This window comes from Lasiosphaeria miniovina, assembly GCF_030549165.1.
Source record: "Lasiosphaeria miniovina strain SMH2392-1A chromosome Unknown B0T26scaffold_7, whole genome shotgun sequence".
Classification (NCBI taxonomy): Eukaryota; Fungi; Ascomycota; class Sordariomycetes; order Sordariales; family Lasiosphaeriaceae; genus Lasiosphaeria; species Lasiosphaeria miniovina.
The window spans coordinates 2750133-2772053 of record NW_026848226.1 but is presented as its reverse complement, the minus strand read 5'-3'; the positions used below and the strand labels follow the sequence as shown (position 1 = coordinate 2772053).

At 54.4% G+C, this 21921-nt stretch overlaps 7 protein-coding genes and 1 non-coding gene across 8 annotated transcripts; 5 read left to right on the top strand and 3 right to left on the bottom strand.

Moving 5' to 3' along the window:
- Window positions 1-489: 489 nt before the first annotated feature.
- Window positions 490-963, bottom strand: B0T26DRAFT_656726 (uncharacterized protein; the record flags this gene model as incomplete). Its single annotated transcript, XM_060438733.1, has 1 exon — window positions 490-963. One exon carries the CDS (start codon window positions 961-963, stop codon window positions 490-492), a length of 474 nt encoding a protein of 157 aa, XP_060291786.1.
- A 600-nt stretch (window positions 964-1563) lies between these two features.
- On the top strand, window positions 1564-2252 carry B0T26DRAFT_756165 (DASH complex subunit Dad1-domain-containing protein; the record flags this gene model as incomplete). The annotated part of the gene is made up of 3 exons (XM_060446056.1): window positions 1564-1701; window positions 1875-1937; window positions 2067-2252. The coding sequence occupies 3 exons, from the start codon at window positions 1564-1566 to the stop codon at window positions 2250-2252; spliced, it is 387 nt and encodes a 128-aa protein (XP_060291785.1).
- Window positions 2253-3487: 1235 nt separating this feature from the next.
- Window positions 3488-4577, bottom strand: B0T26DRAFT_743870 (ras family protein; the record flags this gene model as incomplete). Its single annotated transcript, XM_060444319.1, has 3 exons — window positions 3488-3916; window positions 3997-4200; window positions 4266-4577. 3 exons carry the CDS (start codon window positions 4575-4577, stop codon window positions 3488-3490), a joined length of 945 nt encoding a protein of 314 aa, XP_060291784.1.
- Window positions 4578-5269: 692 nt separating this feature from the next.
- B0T26DRAFT_727679 (BTB/POZ protein) lies at window positions 5270-6697 on the top strand. Its single transcript, XM_060442863.1, has 3 exons — window positions 5270-5778; window positions 6125-6264; window positions 6323-6697. The coding sequence occupies exons 1-3, from the start codon at window positions 5615-5617 to the stop codon at window positions 6334-6336; spliced, it is 318 nt and encodes a 105-aa protein (XP_060291783.1). The 5' UTR covers window positions 5270-5614; the 3' UTR covers window positions 6337-6697.
- A 122-nt stretch (window positions 6698-6819) lies between these two features.
- B0T26DRAFT_467844 (lariat debranching enzyme, C-terminal domain-containing protein) lies at window positions 6820-9245 on the bottom strand. The gene is made up of 3 exons (XM_060435193.1): window positions 8910-9245; window positions 8693-8794; window positions 6820-8625 (listed from the first exon to the last, which is right to left on the bottom strand). Exons 1-3 carry the CDS (start codon window positions 8964-8966, stop codon window positions 6850-6852), a joined length of 1935 nt encoding a protein of 644 aa, XP_060291782.1. The 5' UTR covers window positions 8967-9245; the 3' UTR covers window positions 6820-6849.
- Window positions 9246-9485: 240 nt separating this feature from the next.
- Window positions 9486-9556, top strand: B0T26DRAFT_t234. Its single transcript has one exon. It is a non-coding gene; the product is annotated as a tRNA-Gly (tRNA).
- A 408-nt stretch (window positions 9557-9964) lies between these two features.
- On the top strand, window positions 9965-11115 carry B0T26DRAFT_655282 (Alpha/Beta hydrolase protein; the record flags this gene model as incomplete). Its single annotated transcript, XM_060438613.1, has 2 exons — window positions 9965-10494; window positions 10563-11115. 2 exons carry the CDS (start codon window positions 9965-9967, stop codon window positions 11113-11115), a joined length of 1083 nt encoding a protein of 360 aa, XP_060291781.1.
- An 8116-nt stretch (window positions 11116-19231) lies between these two features.
- B0T26DRAFT_467678 (uncharacterized protein) lies at window positions 19232-19952 on the top strand. Its single transcript, XM_060435191.1, has one exon. The coding sequence runs from the start codon at window positions 19350-19352 to the stop codon at window positions 19788-19790; it is 441 nt and encodes a 146-aa protein (XP_060291780.1). The 5' UTR covers window positions 19232-19349; the 3' UTR covers window positions 19791-19952.
- Window positions 19953-21921: the final 1969 nt, after the last annotated feature.

Genomic DNA, 21921 nt, shown 5'->3' with positions numbered 1-21921 from the left:
ACGGCGTTATTTATCCGCCTGCTTCGGAAACGAAGCTCAGGAAGAAGCGGGGTTATACAGGCACAAGTAAAAGTCTCTTCTGCACCAAAGCCAGAAGCCGTTGCCGAGATGTCGTACTGGGTTTCAACATCGGTTGTCTCGTTCAAAGAGTCGAAGCCGGCGTCGTGGGAACCTTCGGTTGGGAAAATCCCTGCGCTATCCGTAGCAGGCTTTGGCACGAAGTCGACCTCGTGGCTGTCGTCGTTCTCACGAGCCTTGACACTCGAGTTACTTGCTGGTTCTTCTGCGACTTTGACAAGCTCCGGTGGCTTACTTTCTGCGGCGACAACCAGTGGCATTCTGGCGGTCCGCATGCCTCCCCTTCTCGCCCTCGTGGGAGGGGCGGGTATCGACGCCTGAAGCTGCTCGTCGATGAGGTGATTGAGTTCCTGGGAGTTTGCCATTGTTAGCGGGATATCCCAAAACATGAAGCAGCACATCGCGTTGGGATCAGTAGATTGCAGGCCTGAAGGGAGACCTTATTCGTCTCTTTTCCTCCAGCGCAGCTAGCGTCTTCCTTCCTTCCTCGACCATGCGCTGCGCCTCTACTTCCACCTGGCTGATCAAGTCGTCTGCCTCATCTTTAACGTCCTTGTCTCGTCCTCTAAGCTTCAACCCGCGCTCTACATCTTCGTTTTGGTCTCTCGCGGCGAGCTCCTCGTCTTCGAGCCTGCGCCTTCTCTCGCGCTCCTCATCTTCCTGTCTCTGCCGCTCGGCAATCTGGTCGCGCTCTGCTTTGCGCTTCTGGCCTAGTAGGTCTGATTCGGCCGAGAAGCCGACATGCAAAGCCTGAATGGCGCCATCACGGTCTTGCTCCAGCTGATCGAGCTTGGCGTTGTGGTGGGCCATATCCAGGGATACGACGGTGCTGTGGATCGTCGACAGCGTATCCTGCATCTGCGCCACGAGAAGCGAGACGTCCATTTTGGCGGCCATGGTCTCGGGTGTGGCCCGGCTTCTGTGGGCTGCGGGATTGGTGGAGCGGGGGACGGGGTGTGGTGGTCCTGCTAGCTAAAGAGGGCCGCCAACGGCAGGGACCCGCAGACACCGCGGGGTTCCGGACACGGGGACCCGGGAATTTGAGGTTTGGTCTCTGTAGAAACTCAATTGGAGGAGAAATTTCTTCAGGCTAGCGTGCACTGCAATCAATAGGAAGCGTTGTTAAGCTCGAGACTCGGGGCTTTAGCGGCGGCTCGAATGGTGGCTGCGAGAAGCGAAGAAAGGCAGAGAGCGGCGCGGAAGGTGCAGGCGAGAAGGGACCTGAGCAGGAAAGCAGGCGGGTAATAGCAGCCCATGGGCGCAAGACAAAATACTGCTTGGATTCCACATTTAACCCCAACCCTAGAACCGCCATTTGTGAGCACTGCACTGTAAATTGCCCCTCCTTGCACCCCGCAACACGAACTCAGACCTCAGATCGCGTATCTCGATGCGCGTCTTGGAATTCCACTGTCTCACACCATTAACTCCTTCCATCAACTCAACTCATCAGGCAGTTCAACACCCGTAACACCCGCCAGCGCTATGGCCTCACACCAGCGGTCCGCATCCGCTGCTACTACTGCCACTGCCACTGCTGCTGCCGGCAGAAGCAGAAGCAGCGCACGAGAGAAATCGTACTTTGAGCAGCAGCGCGAGGAACTGATTGGCGAGATTGCCTTGGTGCGTTTGTCTGTCCTGTCTGTCCTGTCTGTCCTGTCTGTCCTGTCTTGTATTGTCCGCTATTGAGTGTCTGGCAGACGGGGTTCGAGACCGGGAGCGGGAACTGGACTGGATTGGAATTAGAACTAGAACTAGGCTGATCCGCGTCGGTTTCGGTGTCGGTGTCGGTGCAGAGCTTCGAGCACGTCCTCGCCAACATCAACAAGCTAAACCGCTCGCTCGAGGCGGTTATTGCCGTATGTGATTTCCCCCCCTTTGGCTTTTCGTTTCCTTTTTTCATGAATTCTTCTTGTTTTACGGCGCTCCCTTTGCAGTTCCTTGAGCTGTAGGCGGTACTGACAAGGCCCGACTTTCTTACTGAGCAGGTGGGCAACGAGTTCTCATCCGTCGAGGCGCTGTGGTCGACTTTTGAGACGGTCATGGCCAAGGATCCCGAGGCGGGAGCGGAGGATGCGGCGGCGGCTGCAGGCGGCAAGCCGGACGAGACGGAGGGCGAGACGGAGGTCGACGGGGACCAGTCGAGAAACGACGAGAGCGCCGCTGAGCCGTAGCCAGCTCCCTAGCCCCTATGGTTCGCGGGGCTTATTAATAGCAAGGGAGTGTTCCCGCTGTTGAATTTTGGGTTTGGTTTTTTATTTTGTTGGCGGGATATGGATGTTCATAGATTTGCTCGGTTGCTAGCGATGGATGGTTATGAACAAATGATGGATGACAGATACCCACTTACAGAGAGCCTCACAGGAAAGGGGCCTGAAGTTATAGATTCATACAGGCTCTATGTTTACGTACATATATATCACCCAAAGCCGAAAAGGACAAGAGTTGGTGTTTGAACATGTTTATCTTATTGTGTGGCGGTCTAGGCATACTCCCGCGGCTGAACCTACTAGAGGGCAACCCGCAATACATGCTGACAAAAGAAGCATTCTTTATGGCGTATAAAGAGAAAAAGACCAGAAAATTGATCTAGCTCGCGGCTTTCCCACTCTCTCCTGTTGAAGGCAGGGGTGAAGGCCCACGATATTCTCAGCTTCCAACAATATTCACGCTTTGCAAAGTTCCAATTAGCAGAAAACAAGAAAACGAAACCAAAAGCAAAATAAGGAAAATATTCAGCATTTCCCGCTGGGGTATCACATCCCTTCTAAAACCCTATATCAAGTGTTCACGAAGAGAGGTTCATACTCCAACCCACAGAACACACACACACACATACATACACACACAAGACACATATACAAGGCATACAACTATGCCACCCTCCCACCCCTTCCACACCCCCCGCTTTTCGCCCCTGGCGTGTGCTCGTAGTATTGTATAGCCAACAGACCAGCCAGACGCTCCCAGGAGCACCGGATGTAGACAGGCAAGCCCAGCCGGCAAAGGGCGACAGAAAGCATGGCTAGGTATGTAGGCAAGGTAGTTATGTTCCGCTCTTCTCCCCGGCTGTTGTGTTCCCACCCCTCCCCAACTTCGTGATGAAGAGGTTTGTAAAAAATGACGAGAAAATAGAAACGGAGAGAGAGAATAAAAAAAGGAGAAATAAAAGAAGCAAAGAAAAAAATGTGGTCGTATCAAATCATGCAGTTGTTGTTAGTAGGTCATTATTCCTTTCCCCACCCCAGCCATCCCGTTCCGTTCCCATGCCGTTCCCCGTCTCGCCTCGCGAAGGAAGAGGTAGCGCATTGGGGAGTCTCCATTTTTTTGTCGGGATAGTCTCGCATGTCCCCTCGCCCCGCTTGCTTGCTTGAATTGCGTCGGCTTAGCCCGAAGCGTTGGGAGGCTCTCACAAGACGCCGCACTTTCTCTTCCTCTTCTTGACGATAATAGGAATACGCGCGCCGTTGGGGCCGTAGACGACGCCCGCGTTGCCGCTACCATTACCATTGCCGTTACCGCCAGCCTTTCCGTAGTTACTCTGGGAAGTACCGCCGCCGCTCCCGGCTAGTAGCTCGAGGTTTTTCCGGTCGTTGGCGACGACGGTTAGGATGGCCTGCTCGAAGATGTCCTCGACGCCCGTCATCTCCTTGCTGCTGCACTCCATGTAGGCGGCGCCCATCTTGTGCGCCACCGCCAGGCCCTGCTCTGCCGTCACGGGTGTCAAACCCTGAGTCTTGAGCATGTCGATGCACGTCTTCTTATACCGCAGGTCCGACTTGAGCCCGACCAGGATTAGCGGCGTGTACGGGCAAAAGTGCAGCACCTCGGGGAACCACTATTGTTTTTGGGAGAGAGGGTTAGCTTTCTTCTTCTTCTGCTTTTTGTTGGGTCCGAAAGGGAAAGGAAAAAACGTACCTTGTCGACGACGTTCTCGAGCGAGTTGGGGCAGTCAATGGCAAAGCACACAAAGATCAGATCTGTCTCGGGGTACGACAGCGGGCGCAGCCGGTCGTATTCTTCCTGACCGGCCGTGTCCCACAGGGCGAGCTCGACCGTCTTGCCTGTGGGCGAGTGCGTGGGGTACGTGATGTAGTTCTCGAACACGGTCGGGACGTATTTCTATACAGTGGCAAGAAAATTAGTCGAGGCGAATGATGATGCTGAGAGAGGACAAGGGGACGCGCCTCGGGGAAGTAGCCTTGGCTGTAGCTGATCAGCAGACACGTCTTGCCGCAGCCGCCGTCGCCGACGACGACTATCTTCTTGGAGTAGGCGGGGCCCTCGGTCATGGCGGTGGCCGAGGATTCCCTGCCGGTAGAGCCGCTCATCATGGTGCTCACTGTGCCTTCGCTCGACCTCTGCGTGCCGCGTGTGTTTCGTCGGTCGGAAGTCGGCCTCCGCTGCTGCTGCTGCTGCTGTTGCAAGCCGGCGTCATACTTTTCGTGCGTCGGCGCCGGCGAGTTATAGTACGAGCTGCGTTGCTGGTACGAAGCCATGGCAGGGTCCGTCGAGCCCTTTTAGGGGGTTTTTGAGTTTAGCTTCTGTTTTTTTTAGCGGCGGAGATAGTAGTAGTAGTAGTGTAGTGAAAAAAAGAGCAGTATGCCTAGTAAATAAGTATGCGCGCGAGCGAGCGCAAAGGCAAGCCGCAGGAACGAGCGAGAGAAGAGAAATTGACGACAAAGGTCAGGAGTCGACAACGAATAGACTGTCGAGGTAGACAATAGATAGGGGACTTTTTTGGTTCTCCCCAAATTCCCCGCCCGTCTTGCTTTAGTGCAGTCGCAGGCAAAATGTCTGGGTTCGAGTCAATTCCAGTTCCGCGTTGACGGGAGCAGGCGATGCAAGGAATGCAATTCGAGTCGAGGTGTCTTTTGTGTGTGTATGTGTGCGGGTGTGGTCTTTGCTGGCAGCCAACGGTTGCTCGAGGGTGCTTCCGCAAAGCTCAAGCAGGCAAATGTGGGCAGCCCGGCTGCTTGCTGATGCATGTAAACTGTCGGCTGGGCAACCATTCCTTTGTCCAGCTCCAGCGGCAATGACACAATGTGGGGGCCCTTTCTCGGCCCCCTCCGAGAAGCCTTGGCGGGCCACTGGGCACCTCACACTTTCTGGCCCGTGCACGCCAAACCGTTTACAGTACTTAAGTCGCCGCGCCAAATTCTTTTTTCTCCTGGCTGCAATTGCATTTTCCCCCCATCCAAACGCGTGCAACGCGTTGGGGCCATCTCCGACTCCCAGGCAAGCGTCTCTGCAAAGTTTGTTGGCTCTGCGATGTCTCGCGCAGTCACCATCAAAGGCTACAAACCGGCCTGACCACACCTGTCACCGGCATTGACTGCCTGATTTCTCTCAACAACAACCCCCAAAAAGGAAACCCGGAAATTTCTTCAACCCTTGCGAAACCTCTTTGACAACCCCGCAAAGAATTTCCCTTTCCGTTGTGTTTGTGTGCGCGCTAGCCCGCATCCACTGCTCATCTCTCTCCTGGCACATTCTCCAGTAGGAGAGAAGAAAGGCACTCGCTTGGCAAGCAAACATGGCCGACGACGGCCCTAACAAGTATATCACGCTGGTCTCGAGCGACGGCTTCGAGTTCGTCGTGCTCCGCGAAGCTGCCTGCGCAAGCCCAACCATTGCCGGCATGCTCCGGAACCAGATGGTCGAAGCCAAGACGGGCCGGTGCAGCTTTGCCGAAATCAGGTTTGTTGTCTCCTTTGCCTCTTTTATTTTCTTTCCGTCCCCCCCCTTCTCGGCCCTTGTTTGGTTGCGCACCTAGCTGGTGCTGGAACAGACAGGAAGGGGCAGCCTAAGCTGGGAGATGACACCGAGACTATGTTCTTCACAGACCAGACCCCTTCTTCTCCTTCACTGGCGGACAGAGGGGAGGCATGGACTGGATGAGATTTCCTCACCTACACTTGATCTGACAGCTCGCTTTTCGGGTTTTGCAAACAAGCAAAGCAAAAAGCATAACATCCAGCCGCCTCCATTCATTGGTCTTGGATAGGGCGGCTTATGCTAACAGTTACCTGTCCCCTCCCGACAGCTCTATCATTCTGGAAAAGGTTGCAGAGTACTTGAGCTACCGACTCAAGTACAAGGACAAGTTGGATGTTCCAGACTTGGACATTCCCGTCGAGTATTGCCTGGAGATGATTGTCGTGGCTGACTTTCTTGGCTTGGATGGTAAGCAACCCTCGATCCATGACAACCTGATATTTAGCCTTTGCTAACCCGTCTCCAGAACAAATGGCGTAATGTACTAGCAAAGGCCTTGGCTTGGTATTGGCGCTGCGGCGCTCAATGCAGTTACGAATGAATATTCACGACCTGAATCCGCAGGACAGGTGCAACAAGCCCCTACCTTTCGATCTTGTCGTGGTTCTCTTACCGAACCTACCGAACCTAAGCAAATCTACTTCAAGTGACTCCTCCCCAAGCACCATCTTAGCATATACGTCCAACCCCTTTCCTCTGTGGGTACGATGTCTAAAATAGATGGAAGAACAATGTTCCTTCACGATCTACGAGGCTCTTGTCTTTTACGGGGTCTTGCTTTATATGAATAGGATACATCTTGCCATATCAATACAATTTACACACCATCTTTTCTTGAACATGTTTTCTCTACTGTGGGTATACCGAATGCGGCAGTGTCACCGTGCAAAAAATAGAGTGACTGGATCTAGGCGTGCCATCCACGCTGCGTAGATTTCCCGGACAATACTAGACCTAGGTCTGTGCCTGAATGCTTGTATGCGCTGATGCAAACTACCATCTCCCCCCTCGTCCTCTTCCGCGTCCACGTCCGCGTCCACCAAAATCACCCCTCCCGCCTCTGCCGCCTCTCCCTCCTCTACCGCCCCGTCCTCCACCACCCCGGAACCCTCCTCTTCCCCCGCCGCCGTCGTGATGAGAAGGCGGCGGCCCCCTCTCCTTCCTCTCCCGCCTCTCCTCGTCCGTCGCGTCCCAGATGTTGGGCACGCCCAGCAGCACGCAGTAGGCCGCCGTCTGCGGGTTCGTGTACTCGTCGGGCTGCTGCTCCACGCTCAAGTTGGGTGGCGGGCCGCCAGGAACGTGCGGTGGCGCCGTCCACGCAAAGTTGGCCGGCACGTCCAGCTTGCCCGCCTCGACCACGTGCGCTCGCACCCACGCCTCCTCGGCCTCGATCAACGGCCGGTAGTGCGCCTCGCCGAGGTCCGCCGGCGTCGCCGCCCCGCGGTGGCCGACCGTCACCGACGCGGCGAATACCCGCGTGATGGCTAGCCACTCGGCGTCGTACTGCAGCGTGTAGCGCGACGGGTAGCTCGCAGCGGTGGTGGTGGTAGGTTGGTCGCTGGCGTTGGTGTTGGGGTTGGGGTTTCTAGGGGGATATTTCTCAGCGTCGGATGGGTTCAGGGGCGGGATCTCGCACAGCTGCAGGAAATGTCGGCCGGGCAGGCATTTGTCGAGCGCAAGGAAGCGCACTGTCGTGTTGGTGATGCCGGCGGGCACGGGCTGGCCCGGCACGGCTGATGTGTTCTTCTTCCGCAAAGACTCGAGCAGCTCTTTGTGGTATTTGTTTCCGAGTTCCGCCGTGTCTGTAGTCGGGGGAGCTGCTTGCTCTGTTTTGACCGCCGCAGGCTTTGGTTGTTTTTTAAGTTCCTCTGCTGTAGTGGCTGCGCCAGCATCGTCGTCGTCGTCGTCGTCGTCGAGGTCCAGGTCGATCTCGTCAGGGTTCGCCGCGGGCGGCAGGGCTTCGCTCAAAGCCGGTTGGTTTGCTTGAGCGTGGGTGCTCGGTCCTCCGGCTTTGGGATCGCGACCGTCGTCGTCGTCGTCGTCGAGGTCCAGGTTGATCTCATCGGGATTCGCTGCGGGTGGGAGGGCTTCGTTTAAAGCCGGTTGGTTTGCTTGAGCGTGGATGCTCGGTCCTCCGGCTCCGGCTTTGACGGACGTGTCTTCAGGCAATGCCGGAGGCTCGTACGTTTTGATGGCCGACCACTTGCAATGCAGATGCGCCGAGAACCAGTAGGGGGGCCTGAGCCGGTCCATGACATACTGGGCGGCCGGGTTCCCCAGGGTGCCGTCGCGAGACTCTTGCTCAAAGTCAGGCTTCATCTTGAACAGCCGTCTCTCGTTCCCGTGGTTCTCAATGGCGCGCGGCCAGTCGTGGCTGAGGCCGATGTCGACCTGGGTGCGCAGCTGCAGCAGCTTGCGCACGTCGATCTCGCGCACGTGGTAGAAGCTCCTGATGTCGTCGTTGCCAAAGGGCAGGCGCTCGTGGTGGGGCTTCCTGTACTCGAACTTCTTGTAGATGCCGCTCATGCCGGCGATGCGCAGCGGGCCCAGCCGCAGCACGTTGGCGGCACCCATGTAGTAGATTTTGGGCGCCACCCAGCCGCCATAGTACAGCTCCCATAGGTGCGATGCGGCCTCGTGGTTGCCGCCGACGAACAGGGTCAGGAACGGCGCTATCTTGGCGCCGCTGTAGTAGTCTGGGAAGTCGCCCAGCTCGCGGTATTTGGCCGGCACCGACATGACGGTCAGGTCGGCAGCATTGCGGACGGCCTTTGAGATGTTAACAACAACTCTGTATCTGTGTAATACTTTTGGTTGGATATATATGTGTACCTACCTGAAAATCGCCGCCAATGATGACAAGATCAACGCCGTCCCAGTTGCGCTCTTTGCAGGACCTCTCCACCGTCGCGTAGATTGCATCGAGTGTGCCATGTCCCTTGATGGTTAAAGTCAGTTAGGGTGTCTTCGTGGGCGAGAGCCCACAAGGTGCGAGTGCGTGGGGTGAGGTGAGGTGAGGAAGCAGCGAATAGAGAGTAATAGAAGAGACATACACAGCCTTGCACGGCGACGCGGACTCCCTGCGCCGTAAAGGTTTTTGTTGAAGCCATTCTCGCAGTCTTCACCACCTCAGATATTGGGGCGACTATGCCTGCTAGTGCAGTATTCCAGGAAGTCGAGAAAACGGCCTCATTCCTCGCTAGTGCAAGTGCAGGTTTGGGATAGCTTGTACGGTGATGAAAGGATTCAATTGGCTGTACTGCAGTGCAGTGAAAAGCAATCGGGAATTCCCCGCTGATCAGCCGCCAAAAATTTATTTGATGTGAACTTGGAACTCCCCTTGGTTTTTGCTTGGGCAGGAGCGAATGGGGTGCCTGGAAGTCACTGCCTCCACAGTGAATTAATTCCTTGAGTTCGCAGCACGCGGAGCATGCAAATCCGTGCCTGTCGACCGTCGTGCTTTCCTTGACCTAGCCTACGCCGCCTATGCTGTGTCCATGTGAGAAAATCCAGTTACAGGCGATTATCGCTCGAAGTTCTCCTCTTCTGCCAGCTGTCTTAGACCACTCTCCACCTATTCAATATTCACAATAGACCTTCTAGCCTTCATCAACAGCAGCTCCACAGCAGCGTCAGTGGTTTAGTGGTAAAATCCATCGTTGCCATCGATGGGCCCCGCGTTCGATTCGCGGCTGACGCATTTCTTTTTCTTTTTCTCTCTTTTTTGCCTTCCTCTTCTGGCCAACTCTTTGACCAGAATGTCTCCGAAAGCAGACAGTCCGGACAGCCTGACAGTTGTCGGTTTTTTTTTAGCGCTGGCTAACAAATACGTGAGGTGCTCCGCCACTCGCAACGCAGCAACCGAATAATAAGGGGCTCTTGAAGGAGCAAAACCCGAGTTAAGCTCGCCCAGAGATTCGTGCTGGAGGTGGCGTTCGGGCCAAGCCGGGGCTTAATTTCCAGCACGGTGAGAAAAGGGTATGCTGCCCGACAGCGACAGATGTGACCAAAAGAAAGAGAGCATAAAAGATGGAAGGGCCGCTGTATCCCGCTGAAACCATCAGGTCATTATCGCAAGCACAGTTGTGAAGATAACTCTAGCAAAGTCATGTTCAACTTCCACCTCAGCTACCAGTGGCTGCACTGGCGCCGTCCAGTCAGCCGCCCTCTGCCTCGTCTTCCCGACGGCGTGGAGCGCTTCTTCGTCCAGACAGCCGGCGGCGACGTCGAGGTGCTGTACGCAAAGCCTAAGGGGCCGGCGAAAACCAGCCACCCTCACCCTCACCCTCGCCCTCACCCCCTTTTCTTCGCCCACGGTGGCATGGGCGGCGCTTGGGTGTGGCTTGAGTATCTCGAATACTTCTCTGCCCGTGGCATTCCCTGCTATGCCGTCAGCCTGCGTGGCCATGGCAACAGCTGGTATCCTTCCTTCCTCCACATGGTTTACGGCACGACCAAACGCATGCTCGCCGACGACCTGGTGGCCGGCATCCGTTGGGCCCAGGAACGGGAAAGCGGGAACGAAGTCGTCCTAGTCGGCCATTCTAGCGGCGGAGGGCTCTCCCAGCTCATTCTCTCCGAGCAGGACGTCAAGGTGAAAGGCCTGGCGCTGGTCGCTGCCGTCCCCGGCTTCGGGTCGTATGTCTCTCTGCCCGTGGCCTTGCCTAGACACGACGAGTTCCAGTGCTGACTTGGACTCAATACAGCTTCCGAGTTTATGTGAACTGGTGGCTCCTGGATCCCTGGTTCACGCTCAGGATGGTCTTCCACGGGTGGCATCCAAACTCGCCTCTGTCACACCCGGCCCTGACAAAGAGGGCCTTCTTCAGCGAGCATGTAACGGATGATCTTGTGAAGAGGTTCCAGCAGCGCATCAACTCATACGAGAGCTTCCTCTGGCCCCTAGGAATGGGCTATTCTTTTGTCAACCCGCGCAAGATGCTCCCCCAGATTACCAGCAACACAGCCACTGGCCAGCGGATACTGATTCTCTGTGGCGGTGCCGACAAGCTTATGACCTTGCCAGTTATGACAAGACTGGCAGATATGTACCGCGCGGCCTTTTTCAATCTTTCTCGCCGAAGAAAGCTTGATGCGGTGGGTGACGAGATAAACTCCATCTCAGAGGAGGGACAGCAAGATACGACCGGACAGGGCGTGAGGCTGTGTGTTGTCCCTGGGGCAGGTCACCATCTGCAGAACGACGTACAATGGGAGGTAGGCGCTCAGAAGCTGCTCACTTTCTACGAGCAGCTATAGCCACTTCAGTTCTCAGTCTGCGCGGCGACGACAATGCCCCTGGCTTGAACACATAAGTATCTCGACTTTCTGTGGTGTTCTTTGTTAGCGAAAGATACGAAATTACTGTCATTTTCATGTACAACCAAATACCAGCTCAGCTATCTTTGCAGAAACCCCTTGTTATGCCAATATTGGAAAGGGGGCTAATTCACGTCGAGGGAAATAGTAACTAGGGGGCTGGCTTGTCATCAAATCTCTGTTTACAACAGATAACTCTCGTTCAATTCCAAATGGCATGGCAATTCCAACGTCAGGACTACCAGGGAGTAGTATGGCGATCTTTCCCAGCCCCAGGGCCCTGCGAATCAACCCTGCAGGAAGATGTTGAGCTGTCAAATGGCAACTGGCGGAAGGTGAGCATGAAAACGGACCGAAATATTTCAGACTCCCTGCCTCGCCGGATGGAGAGGGGATCCATATCCAGTGGCCTGGTCACGAACTTGGGTCGCCCAGGCACTGCGTGCGACGGCACCTGTCGTCGTGTCGTCTAAAGCCGACGCTGTCTCTGCAGACTGGCTGCATGGTCCTGCATCTCTCTCACCCTTGGCATCAGATACCACCTGCTGTTGCACTTGTTTGTCTCTCGGAAGCAGCCGAAGGAGTTCAAGCAGAGCAAAGTACGCTCGCAGTCGAAAACTTGCCAAGGCTATCTCCATGGCTTTCCAAACTCAGTCGGTTGAATACGAAAAAGTGAGGTGGTCCGGGACCAGAGTGCAACAGGTTTGGTGTTGATGACTGAAGATTCGAAACCGAGCTCAGTCACTATTGCTACGCTACCTTACGTACGCTCTGTTTTCCAAGACTCCTTCTCCTCATGGCCCGCAGAGTGTCTAGTTCTAGCGTCACTTCCAGCTCGTACAGTCGTGCTCAGAAGGGGATATCAACCTCGTACTCAGCGTCATTGCCCTGACACCTGCATGCCGGCTTCAGTACCGTCTCAAAGTCGCCACCGTCTCAATCGGTCACTGATTCATACACGAAAGGGCCCTACTCGTCAAGACTCGAAACGCCTAATGACTAAAGGGGAGGGAGTTTCAGGGCGCTGCTTTGGACTTATCTGGTCACAGAGATCCTGGCTTCGGGTCAAAGCCCGAGTGGTTTTCCACCACCTCGTCTCCCCTTTTGGCAGAGCAACTCGCTGTCACGCCTAGTTTGGGGGAGTATTCCCTACCACTATGGCCCCCTGAGAGGTCCGACCGACTGAACCGCGGAGACAGACCCTTGCTGTTCAAAACCCGCGGGCTGGGCTCTCATTTAATCGGCGTAGTGTAGTGCAGTGTAGTGCAGTGCAGTGCAGTCCGATATAGCAAAGCTGTCTATAATACTATGAGGCTGCAGGAACCAGCAGCAATAGCAGCAGCAGAAGCAGGCCCTCCTGCAACGAAACACTACCAGACACACAAGGGCAGCAGTGTTCGGGGTTCCTAAACCAGGACGTGCCGGACCTCGCTGCGGGAATACCCCCCTTGCTGCTGTTGCGACGCTGACCGCAGTTCCTTGGTGTACCCCCCCAAATCCCCCGGGTTGAGCCAAGCCAACACGCGGCTTGTTTGTCCAAGACGGGACGGGGCGGCCGACCGACCGACGGGACAACGGGCCCGACCCGACGGACTGGCCTGCCATTTGATTCCCCCATCCTGTGCTGTCCCACTCCGCGCGCGCGCCCCCTGGTTTTTCTCCGAAGGCGGGCGGGCGGGTTGTTGTGCCTGTCTGTCCCCACTGGTTTCTATCAGCTGGAAGAATCACCCAGGCGTATGTATGTGTTCGGATTCGGGATAGGAAAAAAAAAAGAAACGTATGAGGCTCTTGGCAATATGCAAATGCGTATTGTGCCCCGAGACTACCCGCCAACCCAAAATAGGCAGTGCTTTCTGAAAAAGGACACCAAAGGAGAAAAAAGAAAAGAAAGGAGGTCGCCGAAGCGGACGACAAGACGCAGATGCGCTCGCTACTACATATCACAATCCTCCTCCTCCCTCTTTCGTCGTTGATCACCCCACGTCGTTGCTTCTTCAACGTCACCTCCGCCTGCACGGAGCCGGATCTGGACCACAGCATACATACAACATACCTTACCTAACCTACGGGCCCTTGAACGGGCATATCCCGCAGCTTTAGGGGAAGATCTCGGGTTGCAGGGGTTCTTGCTGAACAAACAAACAATCAGGGGTCCAGCTTGACAGAAAGACGCACGCACATGCTGGTTCATGCACAACGCTAGGAGACGCACCCTGATTGTTTGCCTATCTGTCTGTTTTCCCTTTCTAAATTTTGTCTCGCTGCTTTTGTTCAACCGGCAGCCGGCGGCCGGGGACGAATCCCGTCTCTCTCTCTCGCACACCTTCGGAGGCTTTTCCCCTCGGCCTACCTACGGACAATTGCGCATCACATTACGAAGCAAGCATGCGCTGCTGCTTGCTGCTGCTGGGCCCAGCACGCCGGGGGTGGTTATTCTGCACTCCCCAACCACCACCATTGCCCCCCCTGTCCTCTGCTGCCTTATAGCAGACGCGATATAGCCTCAGTTGGGAAGTTTGGTGCCACTCGCTTAGTGGGGACAAGCAACCAAGCCCACCGGATTGGGAACACCTATTTTCCTTTGATGTGATCAGTGCTTTTTCTTTCTTTTTCCTCGGGTTACACGTGTCACAACCCTTCAGAACTTGATAGTTTGTGATGAGTGTTGAAAGGGGGGCGGCGGGCGGCTGCTGTGCCTGTCCCGGTTCCCCCGGATTTGGTGGATTTACAGTCGAAGCACATAGCAAGTCAGGTTAGCAGAGCCGATATAGAGTCAGTGAGTAGGCGGACATGTAAGGTACGAGTCCCTTGCCCCATTTGACAGCTCTATTGGCAAGGGATGTGTTGCTATAGGGGCCGCGACCCGGAACCGCATCTCGTGCGTTAGAGACTGGACAGGACAAGCTCGGAACGCCAGCCGAGAGAACGAACCCAGACCTTGCTGCGTCTCGCTTTGCGTGCAGCTGTCGTTGTTGTTATTGCTACTGCGTAGCAACAGCTGTTATTAGTCCCGTCAGTTGAGATTGAAACAGCGGCGTCGCGGAGGCCCTGGCGTTGCGAGGAATGGAGACCTCCAGGCAGCGCAGCAGAACTTACTTTCGCTTTGCAAATTTGAGATACGTTATGGCAGCCCTTAACGTGGTTAAAGAAGGTTGTCGCTGAAACTGATTCACAAGAGGGAGGACTTTCTTTGAAGGTCAACAGACCTGCTAGGTTCTACTGCAGTTCATTCAAAAGTCCAGCCTGGCGAAATGGGAGAAACTGCGAAGCCAGTGTTTTCCCAGCTGTGTGGAGCTCTTTTTTGTTGTCTATGTCAGCGGACAGAGGCCACGTCATGATGTAATGATTCACGGAGACTGTGCAGGTATGCTCCCCCGGGAATACTAAAGTAAACAAACAGGGCAAGGCAGTGAACGAGTTGTTCGCTGCCTGCTTGCGTTATCCTACACCACCACTGCCGCCGTGGACCAGCCAGCCCTTTGTCTCGATCTCGTGAACATTGCCTCGTGAACATTGCCTCGTCTCTCCCCAAGGTTAGGAGGTTATGTACCTGATCAACCTCAGTTAATATTTGGTCTTTGAGGCAGCAGCAGCCTAGGTTATGTTCTCGTTGCGTAGACTCTTTGGGAGGTTGCTTGTATCACCGGGCTTTAAAATTCTAGGGAGGTGGTGTATATACTACGCTGAGTTGTAGTTTCCGCTGCTGAACTGGAGTTGCCATCATCACTTCATGAGATGGGCAGCAAGGTTGGCTTTTGAGTCTGCCTTTCTACTTGGTTGTGTGTAGTATAATGGCTAGAGTCTAGCTATTACGAACATGTGGTAACTCAATGTTTCTTTAACCAACACGAGACAACTGCGTTATCCAAATTAACATTGGCGACTTTAAGACTTGACAATGTTTACGGACTTTGTATATTTCTTAACTGCTCACGATGAGATAGTTAGACTCTGAAAGACCAAGTGAGAGAACCCAACCAACTTAAGTTAAACAGTTACATGTCTTTGTTTCCTCTAATTTGGTTCAATTCCGTGGACGTAAGTTTGCTTCTCGAAAGGGTGACAAACTGTCAAACAAATATTTCCATTTCTCTTTTTAGTTGTCCATTTCTAACAAAGACTGTTCCCACGATGCCCATCATAGACCAGAGCCGGTTTAACCTACATTGTGTGTATGTACAACACAATTTCCATTCACGAGTTCCTAGCCCGTCGGTAGTTATGGCACAAGTTGGGAGAGATCTCTCCACACCAAAAACAGAGTTATATCTACATTGAAACAAAGGCTTCCTACCGGCAAGACTGGCGACACCAAGTCAACGGCAGAGCACAACCTAGCTGAAAGCAGTCCCGCCTCGTCGAACCTCTACGCACCAGTTTCCAAAATTGTTCGCCTGACTACACACACACTTGAGACGCGAAAGGGGGTGGCTACGAGTCCACACACACCAGACATGCCAGATCAACAAAAAACGACAATGCAGCGCCCCGTCAAAGGGGGCGATAGCATAGACAGACGGGTCACGGACGGCTCAGCCCTCGCTCCAGCACCAGCGAGCAGGTAGGCAGGTAGGCAGGAGGGTGGGCTGGTTGTGGCGAGACGTTGCCCTCCACTCCCCTTCCCCTTCGAAAAGGAACAGACAATCCGGAGCAGCAGAAGAGACTCGAAGAAAGAAATCTCCACCATGAACACACGCACCGGGATTTTGCATTAGACACACACACGCACACACGAGACGGGGGAACCTCCGTTACACGCCAACCAGCCAGCAAGCAGCAAGCAGCCAGCGAAAACACAGGACGAATGTCTCAGTTCTAGGTTGAAAGAAGGAAAAGTCTATACTCTCCACCGCTTTAGCTTGCGTGCCTGCGTGCCTGCGTGTCTGCGTGACTGGAGCGAGCGACCTGCAAGAGAAACCGTCTGAGCGCGCACCCGCCAGCCCGCCCGTCCTTGCACACACGTGAGCCTGCTAGTCTAGAGAAGGCTGGGGCTAGAACAATCGCAGCAAACTCCACGCGAGATCCGCCCTCGCGAGATCCGCCCACGCGGCAGCCCACCGTGGTTCCACGTGGCCGTGCCCTTTTCTAGAACGCTGCCACAGAGGCGGTAGCCGTGCTAGTCTTGCTAGTAGTAGTAGTTCCTGGTCTCGGTCTTGGTCTACGTGTGTAAGAGGTTTTGAACTAACTAGGGGTGGTGGTGGTGTTGTCGATCTTTTTCTCTCTCCGTCTTTCCTTCTCTCTGATGTGCGTGTCTGTGCTGGAGAGAGAGGGGAGAGAGACACAACACAGGGAAAGAAAAGACTATAGGCGCCAAGCCATGGGGACGACCCGCCGTCTGACAGTCGGTCTGTTCGCCGGCCTAGCGCCGCAGCGAGGCTCCACGTCGATGAAGAAGAAGCCGATGAAGCTATCTACATTGGACACTAGTGTGCTGGCTGGCTCGCTGTAGAAGCGGCTCGGCGCTGCTAGCTGGTTGCAGGTTAGCTACGTAGCTAGGTAGGGTAGGAGGCCAGCCGAGATGAGACCTGAAGAGAGACGAAGAAGAATCGAGAGAGGGCTGTCCGTGGTGTGATGAAACGCGCCGTCTATTGAAGATGCTGCAGGGCGCGAGTTTGAAGTCCTGCACCCACACTGACACACTGACACTGGCTCTTCTAGTCGATGATGTCGACGCACTGACATGCCGTGTTCTCGGCAGGCAGGCAGACTGGCAGAAAAAGAAAGACAAGACATTGGCCAACACCTGCAGCGAAGATCGCGCCCCCCCGGGGGCAATTGCGAGGTGCATTTTGAATGTCTTGCTGTTCGTCTTTTTTCTCTCTCCACGACTCTCTTATCTAGAATAGACTAGACTGCGACGAGATAGACTATCACGTTAAACGTCGCAAGATGCTCATCTACGTTTAATTGCCTATTACCCATTAGTTCTCTTCGAGGGGCTCGCGTATCTTAGACAGAGAAGATGGTGTTATTAGTGTATCGAGTTGTGGATTTTCCGGGTCTCTGCAGGAACACGGAACACTCGGGCGCACGGGCAGGCGGGCACACCAGGCACAATGTGTCGATATCCATGGATGTTTTGCAGCGGAGGTGCCTGGCAAGCTCCACATCTCCCTATTTTCTAAGGTACCCTGCCCCAGCTCTCAGCTCTCAGCTCTCAGCTCTCCCAGCACGAATGGCCGATCTCTTAGCAGCTTGCTGGAGGAACCCGGGGGGGGGGCAATGCAGCTCCAAACTCGCCCATCTGTCAGGTTGGGTATCGACGAGGACAGAGTGTCCGTACTGCACAGCAGAATAGATACCTAGGAGCAAGGCAAACCTGATTTTGAAACCGTCGGCCGGTCGGTGGCTAGCCCGGCGGTTCCACGGCTTTTCTTCTCTCGGTATTCTGTTGCTTCTAGTGCTTCTAGAAGCTCAGCCAAACAGGAAGGGATCGGCCAACAATGCACTTTGGTGGTGGTGGTGGTGGTGGTGTGGTGTGTGGTTCACTCATTCCCTTCCCCAGTTTCGTCCAAGCTCCAAAGGAAGCTGGACCAGTGGGGTTGATGATCTCCCCCCCTCTCTCTGTCTTCTCGTCGGTAAGGACGAGGCGGGAAATGGCACAGCTAGGTAAGGTTAAAACCCACAACCGGGGGGGGGGAGGGAAGGGGAAAGGCGAGAAGTGGTTGGTTGGAGACCTGAGACGGGGAAGGAAAAAGAACAAGACGCGGGAAAGCTAAAGCTTGCTAGCTAGCTAAGCCAGACTAGTACAAAACAGTAAGAACCCAACTTGAACCTTTCCCTCCCTCCACTTCGAAACTCGCCCTTGCCAAGCCATCTTTTCCCCAGCAAGCTAAAAGCTAAAATGCAACAGGCGCGGGTCATTTCGGCGCATCGATTCAGTAAGTACCAAGTATTCCTGTGCCCATGACGATACCTCCGTACTGTGTAGATTTTCCTCAATTGCCCAAGGCATGGCATTTCGTACCTCAGCTAGTAAAGAGCCTTGAAAACGCTCAAGAGGACGAGATCCACGCCAAATGACAAAATCGATGATGCTCTGTCAACCCATCCTCGCGGGAATCGCGTCATGACCTGTCATGTACACATTAGGGGCAGATGACGCAAACCAGCAAGTCAGTCTTTGGTACTGGCAAAAGCACATGCTGCAACTTCTCCGACCCCTAAAAATAGGACCGACTATTGGGGCGAAAACCAAAGAATAAAGAGTCCCAAGGACTCAGGAGACGGGTGATGGTCTGGTGCAGAAGATAAAAGAAGATAAATTAAATTAAAAAGAAATATATATTCCAGAATAAACTAGTAACGATTTAAAGAATAAATAAATAAACGAGAATGGAATGTAATGTAATATCATGCAATTGCTCCGAATAGCTGTTAGTTATCTTGCTCTCCTGGTTGGCTGGCATCCGGTCCACACACCCAGCACAGTTGTTGTTGACCATGATGCCTTGCAGCAAACATACGCACTCTGTCTGTACATACAGACATACAGACAGACATGGCATTCTCCCCTGATCCCAGTAACAACAACAGCAACTTGGCCAAGTAGTACGAAAGTACAATACCTGCCACGACGTTTCTAGCTTCGTCTAGTGGAGGAGGCAACAAGCAAGAACCAACTCACTGAGCTGTGCGTTACTTTACTGTGCGTACTGCTCTAATCCCACGTCTCCCGCAAAAGAAGCAGAAAGAAGGATGCATGAAATCATCACTACACTCACACTCACACTCACGCTCGTGCTCGTGCCCAGCTTACGACGAGCCGCAGGTTGCTTCTTATGACCCAGCTTGGTAAACCAGTCCAGTCCGTAGAACTGCTTTCACGGTTGGTTGCCCAAGGGAGCAACTGACCAGCACGAGGAAGTCATCATGTGGAATCCATCCCCAGAATGAGAGCCGCAAAGTCCGAGGTTGTATGTATATGTGTGTGTGCATACGAGAAAGATCGCGAAAAAGAGTCAATCCGGTTCGGTTCAGTCAGCCTTCGCCGCAATGTTTCAGCGACAGACAGACAGAAAAAGTAAGCGTATCCAGCAACTCGAATCGAACGGAATCCGTGTTTCGAGAAGAAATAAAATAGAAAATGACGCGGGGTAAGGAAGGCCCAAATCGCACACATCATATCACCAACAGAACGAGGTCATTCAGTGATCCGTCCGTCCCCAGTGTATATGTCATGTGTGCGAGGGAGCAAGTTAGTCATCCGCGCCGCCGCCCGCCGCGCCGCCCCCCTTATCTCTCGCTCCCAGAAAAAAAACAGGAAGCAAGGCCGGCCTTGTAGATACTCGGGGAGCCGAGCGGTGCCGCCACGGCCCTCGGGGCCGAAGCCCTCGATGGCTCGTGAATGGCTTCGATCCCCACCTAGAATAGCACAACCTACACCCCTCCATTCAGAGGCATGTGCTAGCTGGACTTCAAGGCTTCAGGGCCTCTTCAGGCCCTCCTCTTGGAGGAGAGGGGAGAGAAAGAGCGGTGGTCCAAAGCAGGGTTGTCCCCGGATCATGGCAATTCTGGTAGCGAAAGGACCAGGGATCGGCCATGTGCTGCGGGCAGGTGATTGCGTGAGAGATGGTGAAGAAGAGGGATGTGTGTGTGTGTGTGTGAGTGAGTGACCGCAGACCAAATCGCATGTCTTGCAAGGATGGGGGAAGCAGAAGCAGGAGATGGCGCCCTATCACCATCCGCGCTCGCACTTTTCCACGCGTGAAAGACTGAACAGCGCCGCCCCCAACCCAAACAGAAAGAGAGAAAAAAAGGTCGACCAAAGAAACTCAAGTTCGGGATCCGTAGGGCATTGATTGTACTGGTACACTTGGTGACAAGTACTGCTGCATGACCAGGTCTTTGATCCTGGCCAGAGAAACAAGAGGATGGAATATTTGGTGATTTCTTTTCGAGGGGAATTCTTTAAAAAAAAAAAAAAAAAAAAGCCCCGATGCAAAAAGCCAAAATGCGAATCCTTCCGGCATTACAAAAACGGACAAGATCGATTTTGGTTCCCCCGAGTGGTCCGAGAATCCCTTCCCTCCCCCCTCCATTCCATTCAATCAACGCCGTAGGGACTTGGCCAGCCAGGGCGGCCGTCCATGGGCCCCTGCTTGGCATTTTGGCAGAGAGAGAAAGCAAGGGAAGAAAAGAACAAGCTAAACCCGGTATTCTGGCGTGCGAGCGGCCGGAACGGCTTCCGGACACGTGCAGTCTGACTCTCTCATGCGGGGTGGACTAACACGGCGACCGGTCTGGCGTGGGCGAGCTAGGGCCGGACCATCCTTTCCACTCCCAGTTTAGAGCCCTTTGCTGTGGCTGGCTCTGCCCCTGTCCTGTTGTCCCCCCTTCCTCAAAAGCTTCTCATCGCCGACCGCCTTCACCGTTGCTGAGGGGAGAGGGGCAGCCGTCAAAACGACGGACGCAGCAAGTCTCGTCGTCTTCGTCCTTGGAGGGGCGGCATAGCATGCTACTTGTGTCGCCCGCTCTGCTTCCACTAAGTGCATAGTCTCTTCACCGGCTGCCAGCCTAGTTTAGTCTCCCAATGGTAGTGGTGGGTGCATGGTCCTTTCTCTCAGCCCAAAACGAGGCACAGCCGATAACGTTCAGAGCCAAAAACCGTCTAGCGGAAACCCGGGATTGGAGTCCGTCAATTAGTCTTGCTGATAAGTACGAAGTAGGTAGAGGACATACGTCTGGGCGTGCAGGAGCAGCACGGATGATGGCGACGCCTTTGGGCACACTGATATGCGCGTCTCAGCCCAGATTGCCCATCCCCTTTCCCAAAACATCAAGCTCAGAGGCCCCGCCTGTCGACAAGGTCTATCTGTCGGATCGAGGCGAGTTTCACGATCTAGAATCGCGAATGCAAGAGAGAACTGACAAGCGCTCCAACCCATGTCCTGGCTGGGCATGGGAAATGAGTTGCTCATGCAGTTGAGGTGGCTCTAGAAGACCGGACTTGCCCAGCCAAGCCCGCCAGCAGCAGATCAATCCATCCACCGATTCGAATCATCAAAAGTCGAGTTTCCCGTAATCCACACCCAACGTACGTATCAGGTTAAGACACAGCCACATGTGAGCTAGAGGCGTCGTAGAATGACCAATTGTCACGACATGGTGGATATTCCCACGTAAGTATCAACCACAAGCCTTTGTCTAGCAGACACTAAACCCTTCGAGAACCACTCAGGAAGATGACGGAGCCACCTTCTCCCCGGATTTCGGCGGCATTCCTCGCTGTCGGGTCGCGAAGCGCCCCCGACTACTAGCTAGGCCTTGACGACGCCTGACACGCCACTTCTGGAGCCTTGTTCGCTAGCTAGCTGGCCAGGCCAGGGACAATGAGCGGGCTTGCTTCCAAAACGCGTACCTGCCGCCGTAGCAGACGCGTCCTAGGCCTCGATGGCTGTCCGTGCTCCCCTGGCTGCGGAGTTGTCTGTGCCATGGCTTTGCAGGCCTGTTGCTCTTCGTATCCCGAAAGCTCACAACAATACGACGAGCTTCCATAAGGCTGGAGCCACAGCTGACGACATGAACCCTAGCGTCAACTCGGGGACGCCTGAACCAACACTCAAATTCCCTGTTTTGGGTACCGGAGAACCAAGTCTGTGCTTTGGTTGTTTTCAGCTCCATGGCCGATGCAAGTTCCGCACGGAGCTCTCCAGACTGGAGCCTCTTTGATAAGCAAGCACAATGAGCTTCTCAATGGAGATGAACTATGGGACCCGACTGGCCCGTGATTATGGCCTCCGGACG